Consider the following 15,961-nt stretch of genomic DNA (forward strand, 5'->3'; position numbering starts at 1 on the left):
TTATGCCTCAGCTGGGTTAATACAATAACATCCCATCAAAAGGTTTCAAAGGTACAAAGACCCATATTTGGTACTGCGGGATATATGAGTTTCTTGTAGTGCTAATAAGCTTCTTTCTAAGACTATAGAGAAAAACACAAATATAATGCTGGTTTGTGCATGTAATGGTTCCAAGTTTGCCCATCATTTCCTATGTGTTACCTCTTTGATTTCCATCACTTGTCCTGTAAGGTAAAAGGCAATACTCTTTCCATTTTACAGATGAGGTTAATACTGAGGCTAAGAGAGATTAAGCAATTTGTCCATCGTTAGTTATATAGCAAGAAGGAGTATGGCAGGGTTGCACAGAATCACTGTCCACGCCAACCATCCCTTCCACATAAGGAATCATCCCCTGATCTAACCAATAAGATATGATCCAGCCTCTGTCGGAAGACCTCCAAGGAGGGGGAACTCACCACCTTTCAAGGTAGCCGATCCCAACTTGGACGATTCTAATTATTACAGTTTTAAAACTCGGGTTGTCTAGTAAAAATCATTACTTCAGTTACTGTTTTCATTCTCTAACATTTGAGATTACCTGTGTTTGTGGTGATAAGAGATCACATGTTCTAAGTACTTAGGCACCAGAGTGGAGATTTGAACCCAAGTCTCCAAACTAAATTCTATACAACTCGCATCATACTACACTCATGCCTTTTTGTCCTCCTACTGTCCACAAAATATTCTGTGGCTCTGTAACAGCTTGTCCCACTGAATCACCCTGACTTGGGCAGCCCAGAGAGCTAGGACTATACATGAACATTGCGCCTATTAATACAGGGCTATCAGGTGATGGAAGACCCTCCCTCAGAACTGAATGTGGAAACGTTATTATCTGTAAACACCCTTTCTCATACCTCTCCAGTCCAAAAGGAACACCCTCAGACATGGGCTTGGGCTCAAACTCACCTGCCCACTGTTGGCCAAGTCATCCACAGAGAGGGTCGGGTCCAATCTCAGGGACAGCCCAAAGTCACAGAGGCAGCAGGTCAGGTCGTTTTTCACTAGGATGTTGGAGCTCTTCAGGTCTCTGTGAACAATGGCTGTTTTTGGTCTCCCGCAGGGAGTGTGGTCGCTATGGAGATGGGCGATGCCCCGGGACAGGGAGCTGCCTAGCTTCCACAGGTCCTCCCAGCTGATGACATGCCTGGTGAGGTACTCCTGCAGGTTGCCCCTGGCATGGAAGGCGGTGATGAGCCAATACTGCTTTCCCAAGTCCATCTTCCTCTCCTCCGCCGTCAGAAACTGAAGGATGTTCTCATGCTTGAGGTTGATGTCCGAGAAGATCTCCTTCTCCGTCTTCCAGGAGGCATATTCTTCGTAGGGAAAGATCTTGACCGCCACCGTCTCAAACTGCTCGGAAGTGTTCTGTTTCAGCTTGGCCTTGTAGACCTCGGCAAAGCGCCCCTTGCCCACCAGGGTGTCCAGCTCGATGGGCAGCAGCTCTGTGTTGTGGTTGAGGTTGTTGGCGCAGGTGGAGCTTATGTCCGAGCGGTCGTCATCCATCATCATGGCACAGCGGTCGCTGCACTCCACCAGCTTCCGCGACTTGCTGCTCTCCCAGGTGGTACTCAGTTTTCTCCTGCGGTGTACCCGGTAGCAGTAGAAGATGACAATCACGGCGATGGCGATGCCCACGGGCGGAAGGAGGCTGATGATGGTCACTTTGGAGATGATGGCCAGAAGCTCGGAGTGGTCAAAAACTTCTGCTCAAGAAAAACAAGAGACAAGGGAAAGACGTCAGTTCTGTGGGAAGGGGACGTACTGGATGCGGCTGAGTGGATGCACAATTAGCATCATTTCAGAGATAGTAACTATAACGTTTTTGCTAGTCAGCTCTGGATATTTAATCTCACTTATGAAGGGATAAAACTTCTTGGATTGTTGTGACCCCAAGAAACCTGTTCCTAGTGCTCAGACAACTTCCAGTCTAACTTATGAACAAATTCTTTTTTTTTCCCTAAGTATACTTCAACCTGTATTCAGATACAATCAGTTCTTTCTCTAGATATGGACAGCATTTTTTAAAATTATAGCTTTTTATTTTCAGAATATATACATGGATAATTTTTGACATTCACTCCTACAAAACCCTGTGTTCTAATTTTTCCCCTTTTTTCCCCTGCCCTAGTCGGCAAGTGATGCAATATATGTTAAACCTGTGCAATGCCACTATTCACATTATGGATAACATTTTGTCTTAGATTTGCTAAGAATAGGAAAAGCATTCACAGCTGATCATCTTAAAATATTGCTTTCACTTTGTATACAATACATTTCATTTTGCATCAGCTCATAGAAGTCTTTTGTTTCCTTTATTAAAACTTTTTATTTTTCAAAACATATGTGTGGATAATTCTTCAACATTAACCCTTGCAAAACCTTGTGTTCCAATTCCCCCACCCCCATCCCTTTCCCTAGATGGCAAGTAGTCCAGTATATGTTAAACATAGTAAAATATACGTTACATTCAATATATGCATATATTTCTACAATTATTTTGCTGCGCAAGAAAAATCAAATCAAACAGGAAAAAATGAAAAAGAAAACAAAATGCAAGCAAACAACAATAAAAAGAGTGAAAATTCTATGTTGTGATCCACACTCAATTCCCATAGTCCTGTCTCTTGGTATAAATGGCTCTCTTCATCACAAGATCATCTCATTGTTAAAGAGAGCCATGTCTATCAGAACTGATCATCGTATAATCTTGTTGTTATTATATACAGTGATCTCTTGCTTCTAGTCACTTCACTCAGTATCAATTCACATAAGGCTCTTCAGGCCTCCCTGAAATCATCCTGCTGGTCATTTGTTACAGAACAATAATATCCCATAACATTCATAGACCACAATTTATTCAGCCATTCTCCAACTGATGGGCATCCACTTAGTTTCCAGTTTCTGGCCACTACAAAGAGGGCTGCTACAGACATTTAAAGATCTCTTTGGGATACAGGCCCAGTAAAAACATTGCTGGGTTAAAGTGGATTCAGAGTTTGATAGCCCTTTGGGTAAAGTTCCAAATTGCTCTCCATCATGGAAGTCTTTCAAGGTTTTTCTTAGATCATCCAACTTATGAACAAAAATTCTTGTGCCCACCCAAGAAGTCTGCTGATCCCCCCCGATATCAGCAACCCCTTACTTTGCTTTGTCTCACACACACACACACACACACACACACACACACACACATCCACTCTTTATAATTATAAACCCTTCTTGCCTCTCCCATTAGCATGTAACCTCCTTGCAAGTAGGGAATCTTTGTCCTGCCTGCAATTAGCTAATACCTGGCAGACAGTAGGCACTTACTAAATATCTATTGAGTGGGTGATATCTTACAGTGCGCTGCAAACAAAGCTAGTTTTACCAGAAAGAAGACTGGATTTGGAGAGTGCTGGGAGCTGCTTCTTCCAGTGAATATATGTATGTATGTATGTATGTCATGAGTAGATATACACACATGTACATGTGTTAGTGTCACATAAATGCTGACTAAATCCCAACATAACCAAAGGGCCTTATTCCAAAGGTCTTGATTCAAATCAGGATGAGTTGTTAATTGCTTCCAAAGCAGAAGGAAATGACTAAGTTACAGTGTGAAGACAGTGGCCTCCATGCTTCAAGGATTTAATGCATTGCCTGGTATACTCAATTTGTGTAATGGATTGACTCCTTTTTTTAATCAACTTTCCATCATGCAATGGACTTGAATGAGAGAACTCTAGACAAAGACACAAATGAAGGAATGGGTCAGTTTTCATACAGTTGGGGGAGCATTTGTATTCCCCTGGCTCCATTTGGCCTGGTTCTTCACAGATCCATCACTGTCTCAGATCCAATTCGTTCATTCTCTTTTTATTACTCATTTGCCAGTCAGTAGCAGACTACTGGATAAGGAGGGGACCTTTGGTCATCATATGACTATGTCGTTATCCCATCCACATCACGACTTTCCCCATTGCAGTTCCAATATATTGCAGATTGGCATTAGGAATTTTTTTGGCTTTTGGGTTTTTGGTGAGGCAAATGGGATTAAATGACTTCACGGGGTCATAGATTTTTAAGGTGAAAGGTCATTTAGGACAAACTTTTTTTTTTTTTTTTGGACAGATAAGTCTTAGCTTGTACCCATGGTCATACATGCAACAAGTAGCAAGCTAGGAGTGGAAAACAGAGCTTCTCTTTTTAGATCCAGTGGTCTTTTCCCTATATCTCCCTGCTATTCTGGTCCTCCATTAGGCTATTAAAAAATGAAACAAGCAATACATATATCTGTTTTGTAATAATTTAAAAAATTGATAATTAAAATAAATAAATTTTAAATGTTTTTTTAAATGAAAATATTTTATTTTCATATGTTCATTATTCATTAGGATGATGAATTCTACTCATGTCCAGATTGTGTGACCTGAGGCAAATCACCTAAATTCTCTGGCTTTCAGATGATTGAAGTTTCTCTTTCAATTCAAAATCTATGGTCTTATGTGCTCCATACCCTATGTAAAATATATGGCACAATGCAAATTAATGGGAGGTGCTAAGTTCAAATCCTAACCATCTTTGCCCTACTACTACTACTACTACTACCTGTAATACTCTAGTACCGTAGTTTCTAGCTATGTAAGAGAGCTTCATAAGAAGGACTTTCAGGTCCAATCTAGTTTCATCCCTAATCCAAAATAATCAAAGTCGGACATCTACCCTGTAGACAGACCTGCCCATCCTCATTGCTCTCCTCTTCAGTCTACAGGAAGAGAAAACCCAAACACCAGTTGACCTGAAACCTTCAAAAGCACTTACAGAAGGAAGAGGCTCAGAAATCCCCCCTTTGAGGTCAGCAAACCAGAGTTCCACTTTCCCCTCCAACTTCCTGAGCTTTCTTTTTTTTTTTTTTTCTTTTTTTAACATCGGCATGCAAAATTTTGGGGGAAATTACTGAGTAACAACATCTGTCATTCTTGAAACTTCAAAAGGCCCTGTCCAAAAAATCATGTTAACAAAAGCAAAGCAGGCAAAAGGAAGCTTCCTGGGGATGGACAGCTTTATCTAAACAAGAGGTCCCTACGCCCTGTCAGACAACATTAACCCCTGGGCTGCTGCAGGCGCCATGATAAAAACAAGCAAGCATGTGCATCCCAGCAGGGAAGCAACAAATGTTCATGGGAGGCAGAAGTTATCACTTCCATCCTTCTGTCCCCACAGGGAAGTTTTCAACCACATTGTCCCCCCTTCAGAACCAGCCTTTGTGTCTGCTAGAAGGCCAGCTTAGGGCACCTAACACTAATCAGAGATCCACCAGGTAGAACCTCTCTATAGAAAAAGGTCCCACTTGGAACCTAAGATTCCAATTTCTGTTCCATTTTTTAAGGTTCTCATTGTATATGGCCCTTACTCAAATCTAAGGATATTGAGGAAATGTGGCTACACCATACTTATCTCTGAAATATTATTTTAAAAAATCATGGCTTTAGAACTTAGAAACCATTGAGTCCAATTTGCCTTAGTGACAAAGACTAGCCCTGGTGGAATTATATGGGTCAATGATGTAATTATTGTACTGAAGTAATTAACTTCCTAACCCTCAGAAGTCCTCAGAGACAGCTGGCACAGGTGAGAAAGGGCTAGACTTTGCAATCAAGAAACTAGAGTTAAAAACCTGCTTCAGACATTCACAAACAGCGCAACTGAGGCTATGTGGCTTGAATGGTTTTTTCTCCATCTATAAAATGGGGATAATAGTATTTACCTCCCATGGTTGCCAAGTTTCTTCTTTTATAAAATGGGAATAATAGTATCCACCTCCCATGGTTGCCCAGTTTCCTCACCTACAAAATGGGAATAATAGTATCCACCTCCCATAATTGCCCAGTTTCCTCACCTACAAATTTGGAATAACAGTATCCACCTCCCATGGTTGCCCAGTTTCTCCATTTATAAAATGGGAATAATAGTATCCATCTCCCATGGTTGCCCAGTTTCTATAAAATAGTATTTACTTCCCTTGGTTGCTGTATGCATTAGATATTTTAAAATACCCTGTAAACCTCGAAAGTGTTATTATATATACACCATCTAGCTATTATTGTTACTGTTGGCAAAGGGAATTAGCAATTATATATGCTCTAGGCACAGTGGTATTAGGTGTTGGTGGGAATGCTGGTGATGATTAAGTCTTTGGGGTTGGAATCAGATATATGGACTATGAAAACCAGCTCTCCCATTAACCTTCTTGAAGGTAAGGGCTGTCTTCCTTACTCACATCTGTATTCCAAGCACAGTGCCTAGTTCTTAATGATTTTGTAATAAATACTTTGTTATTCATTTATTAATCCAAGGGTAGCCTTGGATCCAGCGCTAGGGCTCTGGATTTGAAGTCACAGGATCTGGGGAAGAATCAGCTCTGCTATTAATCAAATGCATATATATATCTATGTACATGGATATGTGTTCATATACTTCACAACTGTATTATATAAACACACGTATATATGTAAACATGTGTGTGTATGTGTGTGTGTGTGTGTGTGTGTGTACAAACACACATGCTTTTAAGGTTTCCAAAACCCTACGCATATATACTATACATATATACATTTGGGTGTATATATAGGGATGTAGAAACTTTAAAGGACTACATAAATATTGGCTATTGTTCTTATTACTATTTACTAGTTGTATGTCGACAAGTCCTAAAGTCTCAATCCAGTGTCCTACTTCCTTAGGAACAATCTTTAGTTACACGAGAGCTCTCCTGAGGAATAGGAATCCTAGATGGATCCCAAGACCTGCAATGGGAATCCAAAGACCCTACTGCAGAAACTTCCTTTTACCAAGGGAGACAACAGATTTACCTTTAAAAGGGATCCGTGAACAAGACAATAATAAAGACAAACTTTTTGGTAAAGATTGCACAAAGATTAAAGAGTACAGACTAAAGCAAACCCCAAAGTAACTGAAATTACCAAAGGGAAACCCCCTGGTGGTTGACTCTTGTTTAGGGGGTGGGAGTCTACGCTTAGTCTTTGGTGGAAGGTTTGTGAATCCTAGCCTCAGAGACCATTTGCTTACTCTCCACCCCACTCCTTGCTTATCATGGAAGATTACAAAATAGGTTTTTCTAAAGGTAACTTGAAGCCTGGCCTCTTCAATGAGTGATCCGAAATGTCAGCAAATGCCAGTTATGAATAAGTTTGTAGAGGAAAGAAAAGAAAGTGAGCTCACGGCCTGGGGCCCATCTGTGGGTGAAGGGCTCAGCCACAAGCCTGGGTTCTCTTAGCCAGTTTTGTAGTGGCCTGGACAGGGTGAGTGTGGCAATGATTCAGTAAACAGATAGCTGCTTGTTTGCAGAGATAAAGGCAGGGCCCCATGACCTTTTTCCACGGGCATCTTACAAGGAAAAATGGCTTCAGTGTATTGTGTAACACACACAGATCTATGTGGATTTCTGTGAAAACTGATAAAGGAACTTCCTCTGATCTTGCAAAAAAGCAAAACTGCCCAGGCTGAGACCCACAGATGGAGAGTGAGTATGAAGAGATTACAGTGGGAGAGAGAAATCTGCAGCAAACTCACATCCATTTATTATGACTACTATTTTCAGAACTCATGACCACCCCCTCAAACTCTTCCTAACCTTCCTAACCCTGTCCAGGGTACCACCGCCTTCCTCTCCAGTTACCCTGGATCATAAGTGACATAAGTGACCCCCCCCATATCTGGCCTACTGCCAGCTTGATACCATACCCCTTCTCTCTTCTGATACCATTCTGGTGTCAATGGCCACACCTTATTGATTGATCTTCCTAAAGCACTGATCAGACCATGGCAATCAATTCCAATGGCTGGTTGCCCATTGCCTCTAGGATCAAATATAAAATCCTCGGTTAGCCCTTTTCTCCTCCCTTTCTTTCTCATCTTTACATCTTCCTTTCCTCTACGTATGTCTACAATCCAATGACACTGATCTTTCTGCTGTTCTTCAAAATAAGATACTCCATCTCCTGATATTGGGTCTTTTGCCTGGCTATCCCCCCTTTTTATCTCTACTTTCCGGCTTCTCTGGCTTCCTCCAAGTCCCAACTAAAATCTGACTCCTCTAAGAAGCCTTTTCTAATCCTATTTAATTAAATGAGTGCAATATTCAATAAACCTCCAATTTATCCTGTATCTATTTTGTTTGCACACAGTTATTTGTATGTTGTCTCTCCCAACAGATTTTGAGCTCCTTGAGGGCTTGGGCTGCTTTACCTCTTTATAACCGGGCATTTAGCACGTCCTTGGCATATAGTAGGCACTTAATGTTTAGTGGTTTGACTTAGAGTGGGAGTATAGTTTAAGACAGTTGTCTCAAAGTCAAATGAAAATGGAGCCATTAATCCTACACATAAAGATATTTATGGGCCACAGAGTGACTTAGTTTTAAGATATAATCTTAACTATGTTTTGTTGTATTCATTCATTTATGTTAAATGCTTCCCAATTATATTTTAGTCTGATTTGGGCCACACTCCTCTAGTCTAGAGAAGAAGGAGCTAGCCCCACAGTCAAGAAGATTTCCTACCTTTGACACTTAAGTAAGACACTTGGGTGGCTGGTAGCCTGGGCAATGATTACATTGTATTGTGGGGAAAAAACTTGCTCAGAAAGAAAGAAATGTAAAACTGAAACATCTAATTGGAATAAATATGAAATAAAAGTAAACATAAAATAGTTTCAGAAGAGAAAGAAACAAGAATTTTGGGGAGTTTTGGGGTGACAGGATCAGAATAGACTATGTAGTAGGGGGCCCTGGAAAAAACGGGAATTCTAAGATGTAGGGATAAGAGAAGACTCTTGGTTGAGAGAAGAACAGAGTCATTCTGGAGTGGGCAAAAACAACTATTGTCTGAGTGTCTTTCAGCATTTTAAGGCTGAACTCTGGTTAGTGAAGTATGTGTGGTGATAAGTAATGGTATATACCCATCATGATGCACCCAGAAATCAATACCAGTTTGATATTCCAGATGCCGATGGAGCCAGTATAACTGAATCTTTTTTTCCAATGGGCAGTGAAGCAGTCCAGTAATTGGTATTCTTTATAGAAGAAGTGAATTTATTAATTCAATTTCTTAGTTTCTTTGTAAAATGAGGGGGCTGGACCAATTGATATCTGATGTCCTAAATCTAAATGGTTCAATCATGATCAATATGGCCTGGGAGCTAAAAGGCCTATCTCCATAGTCACGTGATTCAACTCTTGAATTTTACAAACAAGAAAACTGAGGATTAGAGGTGAATTTGTTTTCCAAGATGTCATGGTCATGAAGATCTGGGATTTAACCTCAGGCTCCATGCTTTTATATCAACACTCTTGTCTACCACTTCCTTTTCTCAGTGGCCTAGACAGGGTGAGTGGGGCAAGGATTCAGTAAATAGAGCTGCTTGTTTGCAGAGATAAAGGCAGGGCCCCATGAACTTTTTCCATGGGCATCTTATAAGGAAAAACGGCTTCAGTGTGTATTGTGTAACACATAGATCTATGTGGATTCCTGTAAAAACTTCCTTCCCTTAGAAGGGAAATAACTGCAACTTTAGTGACTGTTTGGTGAAAGTTGGATCTGTTTCTTAGTTTTTTTTATATATAAATGAAAAAACAGAATCTCAGAGAAATTAGATGATCTACCCCAAGTCACACTGTCAAGTAAGTAGCAAAGTCAAGATGTGAGCTTGGATCTACCAAGACTGTTCTCATTCCCTTAAGATTGTGTCTTAAAGCAACTGAAGGATATGTTTTGTTCTTAGAATAGGCACAGCATGGCCTACAGAGTACCATACATAGAACCCCAGAAAGCAAGGTCTCCATTAAGTTCTAGAGGTTCCTAGGGCAAACAGAAATCCTACAGAGAGAGCCCTGGACTCAGGATGCCACTTAATGACTGAATATTGATCAGAAATCTATTGTTGCATTATGGATGGTAAACTACTCCAAGTCCATGGAAATCTAACAGGGAATGGGCACTCAATAGACAAATAGTTTCAATGCCTTCCCAGTAGTTTAAAGGTGGCTTCCAATGTCTTGCCTTAGAAAACAGGACGGACGTGAACAATAATGTTCACTGGAAATAGGGGACAATTTCTAGGTCCCTTGTTTGATTAGATGAAATCATCCAGCTTTTTATCTTTGAAGCAAATCTATTTCTCATTTTTAATTCCACTGATAAAATGGCTGTTCAGATAAGATGGCCCTGGTGCCTCAAATGGTGATTCCAAGTGGTATCTTAATCCTGAAGTCAAAAGTAAGTTCAATGTCTCTCTCTGTTTCTGTCTGTCTGACTGATGCTTTCTGCCTATCTCTTTCTCTCTTTGTGTGTCTCTGAATCTCTCTTTAAATCCCTTTCTTTCTTTGTCTCTCTCTCCCTCTCTCTCTCTGAGCCACACACACCCCAAATAAATTTTCCTCACTGAATACAATAACCCCTTCCTCTGAGTTCAAAATCTCCTGTCAAATATTTCACCACATTTGGCAGCTAGGTGGTAGGGAAGGTGATATTTTGCAAATGAAGAGTCAACTCAGAATTAAGGGCTTTGGTATCCTGTCAAAGTGAAGTGAACTATTTGCAAAAACACTAGAGAGAGACAGCAGAGCCTTCTTGGCAGATGGCTTTCAAAGTGCCCTGTCTTAAGCCAGTATGAATTTTCGAACGTCAGTGATTGAATCTCTGTCCATCATCCCAGTAAATAACTTAAGATTAAATTCACAGGTCAGGAAAAGCATTAAAATTGCAGAGCAGTAAGATGATCACTCAAAGGATTCACAGAATTTAAAGAGAGCCTCAAAATCTGAGTGCTAATGAAATACAGAGAGATATTGATATGATGTTTCCCTGGGGTGCTAACAAAAAAAATTGTCCTTACAAAAATAATGGTCCTAAAGAGCTCACATCCCTAATGAATTACTCCTGGGCCATTACCTAGATATGGTGATAAGGACTGATTGGAGAAGTAGCCAAATGATGGTGGAGGTGAGAATTCCCTTGTTTTTGGTTTAAATAGTTTTGGCACATGATTCTAAGGACCAGCGAACATTTAATAAGCACCTACTATGTGCTACACATTGCCAAGTATTGGGGGAAAATAGTTGTAAAAGACAGTCTGTTCTCAAGAAGTTCATACTCTACTAGAGGGAGACAACCTGTGAAATTCAAATCCAAGTATTTTTTCCTGATAAAGGTCCAGTCCAAATAACACATTTGTTGTTTATTTGTCTGTTTTCCTGCAAAATAATCTAAATTTCTCAAGGACAAGGACTGTCATGTTTTTCTTTTCTCAATGCAAACATACTACTTGGTACATAGGAGATGTTTAACAAACGTTTGTAGAATAAATGAGCAAAAGATGTTTCCCACAGAGCCTGTCAGCACCTAGAATACTAACAAAATGAGTGCTTAATAAATGTTTGCTGAGAGCAGTACAGTAGTAGTATAATGACAGCATTGGCTCGGAAGTCAGTGGACCTAGATTCAAATTCTATATGATACTTATGATGTATTTGACCTTTATGCAAGTCTCTTATATTTTCTGAATCCCAGTCTTTTCATCTATAAAGAGACCTTAGAAGCCATTTAATAAAAATGGAGGTATAATTAAATGGCTTCTAAAGTGTCTTTTAGCTTGAAATCTGGTCTTAGGACTCCAGGATTCTAAATATGAAAGAAAGAAATGGGCAGCACAGATTGCCTCCAGCTTCTCTGTCAGGCCAGGCTGAATTGCTCAAGGGGAATAGGGGAAGAGTATTTCTTATGAATAAATTTAGAAAGATTATTTGATCACAATCTTATATATCGTTATAAGATCAGTTTGACTAAATAATGAAAAAGGAGGGAAATGTATTCTGCCTCTGTGTGGGTGTGTGACTTGTTACGTCTTTTAAAAGTCAAGATTATTTCTGGTAAAAACCAAAATGCAACATGATTAGGACTAGACAGATTTAATTTAAATTCAGGGGGAAAGGGTTTTTTTTTTTTTGTTTTGTTTTGTTTTGTTTTTTTTTTTTTTTTGCAAAACAAAAAGCCCCTCAAAAGTCTACTTGGTGTGGCACATTTAGCTTAGCCTGAGATGAAAAGTGGGCAGCTTTGCTCATTTATGCTGTGATTAACTGTTTTACTCTGTAGTTTTCTATTGTTCAAATGTTTAAAATGACTATTGTAAGCTGAGCGCTCTCCTCAGACTAGTTTGCCTATCTTGTATCAAGATAGCAATAACAAGGGAATAGGAAGGGGTTATCTGGGAGAAGCAGAGAATCCCTAAAATAATATCCTCATGTTGCACAAGGCTACGGTCATTAGGGACTAGAGATATGGGATTCACCTATAAGAAAGATCACCTTATAATGAAGGCTCTTTTGTCCTGCCATAACTATGGTCCTTTGAATGGGGTCCAAGATGGGCCCAACCCATCCTGATGCATTCCTTAGCACAGAGATAATGGGCTATAAAAGTTCTGCGTGAGGCACTGTGCTAAACACTGGCCCTACAAAGAAAGGTACATACAGTCCCTGCCTCCAGTAAGCATACATTCTCACGGGAACCTCGGGCTGTGCTCAGAGCCACTGCCCTATTCTGCACATTTAGGGAACATGGAAGAGGAAAGAACAAGGATTTATTACGTGCTTACTGTGTGTCAGGTACTGTGTCCAAAAGCCCAAAAGGCACTTCCTTGAAATTCAGTTCACTCTTTTGTAAAACAAAAAGGTTGCAGTAACTTTGCCAAAATCATAAAAGACAAAAATAGTGCTGGCAGAACTAGGGGAGACTGACTCGCTAATATGTACTGTTAGTGACGCTGTGATTTTCTCCAGCTGTTTTAGAAAACAATTTGGAATAATGAGAGAAACTTCCCTAAATTCTTTCTACTCATAGCCATTGGCTCAGCAATCCTGCTACTAGGCACAGAGCCCACAGAAGTCAAAGATGGCAGGTGGGGATGATAGGAGGAAGAGTTATCCTATGTTCCAAAATATCCAATTTTTGTGACAGCATAAACTTGGAAACAGCGGATGCCCAGCGACTAACCAGCAAATGGCTGAACAGACTGCAGAATGGCGATGTAATCGAATACTATTGTCCCATAAGAAACAAATGGAAAGAATTCAGAAGCATGGGAAGGCTGATATAAAATGATGGAGGACAAAGTAAGCAACTTTGGAAGGATACAGGCAATGACTAAAATCATCTAAATGAAAAAAATAAATTGAATGAATGACAGCTAAACAATACTTTTAATAACCAAGTTTGTTTCAACACAGATGATGAATCACATCATTCACTTCTCTGAAGATGCAGTTGCTGGGTTCATTGTTTTTCTGTGTCAGAAGGGAGGGTTTGGTGGGATGGCAGTAGGGAAGATGGTTATTCACTATTATTTAAAGGGGGAAGGATACTTCTCTAAAATTTTACAAAAAACAAAAATCAAATTCAGTGTTGGACCAAATATTATCTAGATTGCTTTCGAATCCCCACAGTCTACAAATAGAGTAGGAATTGATATACATGGGGTCCAAGCATCCAGTCAATTTATCCAGCTCGGGTGGATTTTGTTTACTTTGCTGCTTAGAAAAAAATTCTCCAAAGATAGAAGCTTTGTTACAAGCCACTTCCAAAGCTTTCAAAGCATTTCTTAACTGAGTCACGATATATGAGTTTCATTATTTTGGGGGTTCTAGAACAGAACATTCTAGGGGTCCTATTATAGTCTGCCTTGTCTAGAAGCAAAGAATGCTTTAGTTCTGATCCATCACCTTGTGTGATAAGAATAACTCACAAAGCTGTGACTTTCATTTTAATTTACAGTTTTTTCCTCTTCCAAAAGCATTCCGATTTTCTTTCTGTATTTAGGAGGCTGCTTTGCTTCCCACTAGAGATGACAAGGTCAGCTAGTTCAACAGCCCTGTCGGACAATTACATCAGACAAGAGATAGCATATACCCAGAATGCTTTGGGGCCTCCCCAACACCACTTCTGCTTTCTTTCTTCTCCTTTCTGAAGCAACTGACAACTAGACTATGAATTCTGCTAGAATGTTGACACCTCTGACATAAGGGCTAGAAATAGAAAAAATAAAGGCACAGGGAAAAAACAGCAAAATACATACATACATAGGGGAATATGGAATGCACACACACACACACACACACACACACACACACACACACACACACACTCCTTACTCCCAGGAGAGGAAACGAGAAAGTATGCAAGGCATGAGAGAAATACATGGAATTGGGTTTGTATTGTAGTTTGAAACCAGTTTTTTCCAGCCATTATCTAGTTGTCTCGAGGAGCAGGGGACCAGCTGGCTAAGATGCTCTGCCTAAAAGCTAAACACAGACAGGAAACCACATGTCTGATACTGTAAAAATCATTCCTCTTCCTGCCATGGCTAACCAGGCAGGCAACGCAATAAGGTGGTTTTTATTTAAAAGAAACTCTAATCCACAACATATTTTTTTTTTCTAAGGAGGAACAAAAATAAGACATACCTTCGTGAAAACTCCTTCCGCCTCAATCTCCTCCCTATGTTACCTGATTCATTCCCCCTGGGAGGGACTCAGACACGGCTGAACTTTTCAGACAATTTCTGTGCTTATTTAAAAACAACAGAGCATATACACCAGAATCAGGCAGAACCAATGTCCACTTCACCATATAATAACCTTGGGGATGGTACAGGCCATATTCAACAATTAGGATACCCGTAATGGCAGTCTGCATCTGCAGACAGCATGGGGGCTTGCCTCTGTGCCTGAGATATCTCATTTCTCATCCCTGAATGGCTCTCTACCATCCCCTGCTCACCAGATCCTTCTTTCCTTCTAGGACCCCCAATCAATAGTTTTAATTAACGACACTGGAAAAAAGAATAGGAAAACACTGGGAAGTTTTAACAACTGGTTCCCCAAGAAAAATATGTACTCAGGACACAGTTTTAAGTCTGATCTGTAGAATCAACATTTTCTCCATCATTTTAAGTCTAGGTAACCAGCAAAGCAATAAACTAAAGCAATAATCAAGCTCTGATTTGTAGCATTTGCTAATTCTCAAGTTTTTATCGCTCACATTGACCGTGCACAATCAGCTCACAAACCTGTCCAAACTGGTTTCCTCAAACCCTTAGAAATGGGAAGCTAAACATCACCAGGTGACCATTGCCTCACAATACTGGAGGATGATCATGATAAGGTAGGGGATTCATCCAGAGGAGCTTAAGTACCTGATTGTTTATTTCTTTGATCTCTCCTTCTCTCTCAACTGCTGCTTGAGACCATAAACACAAACTGTTTTGCATCCCGAATCCAGAATTCTCCAATGTCCTTTAATATTCTAAAATGGCTCACCTCCTTTGGGGGAAAGGGAGAGGAATGGATTCCATATTTTCAAACCCCAGAAGAATGTAAGCTCCATGAGGGCAGGAATTAATTTAATGTTCACTCTAGTACCTAAGTATCTAAGATTGGCTGAACTGAATACAATAATGTCTGATACTGAGTCCACTCCCATTCACTTTAGCCACATCTTGAAGTGAATATTTCAGGCGACTTGCTTGCCCTCCAAGCATCCATTGTGAAGAATCATTTATTAAGGGCCAAAGTTCTTCAAACTCATCAAACCAATGCCTTCAAAGTGAGAAATAAGAGTGTTTTCACCTAAATTCCCAATGACCGGGATGAGCACTTAATGATGTGGTGAGGTTAAAAGTCTGGAAAAATGAGTTCTAGAAATGGGGAAAAAATGAGGTCTGGAATAGCACTAAATATTAGGAAGGGTATGAGGAGCTGAAAAAGGAACCAGAAGGACAGGCAGCTTGGAAACGGACGTGTAATTCCTGCCATGAGTCCTTGCTGAAGAAACAGTGTCTATTGAGTCTGGAAAACAGAAGG

The 15,961-nt window shown here is 40.1% G+C and overlaps 1 protein-coding gene across 1 annotated transcript in view; it reads right to left on the reverse strand.

The window, feature by feature from the left end:
• The window catches only part of TGFBR2 (transforming growth factor beta receptor 2), an 80,492-nt gene that overhangs the window by 17,467 nt on the left and 47,064 nt on the right, over positions 1 to 15,961 (reverse strand). Inside the window, exon 4 of the mRNA XM_051961453.1 lies at positions 952 to 1,748. Coding sequence (XP_051817413.1) covers positions 952 to 1,748 — 797 coding nt within the window. The remainder of the gene's footprint in view (positions 1 to 951; positions 1,749 to 15,961) is intronic.

This window comes from Antechinus flavipes, chromosome 5, assembly GCF_016432865.1.
Source record: "Antechinus flavipes isolate AdamAnt ecotype Samford, QLD, Australia chromosome 5, AdamAnt_v2, whole genome shotgun sequence".
Classification (NCBI taxonomy): domain Eukaryota; kingdom Metazoa; phylum Chordata; class Mammalia; order Dasyuromorphia; family Dasyuridae; genus Antechinus; species Antechinus flavipes.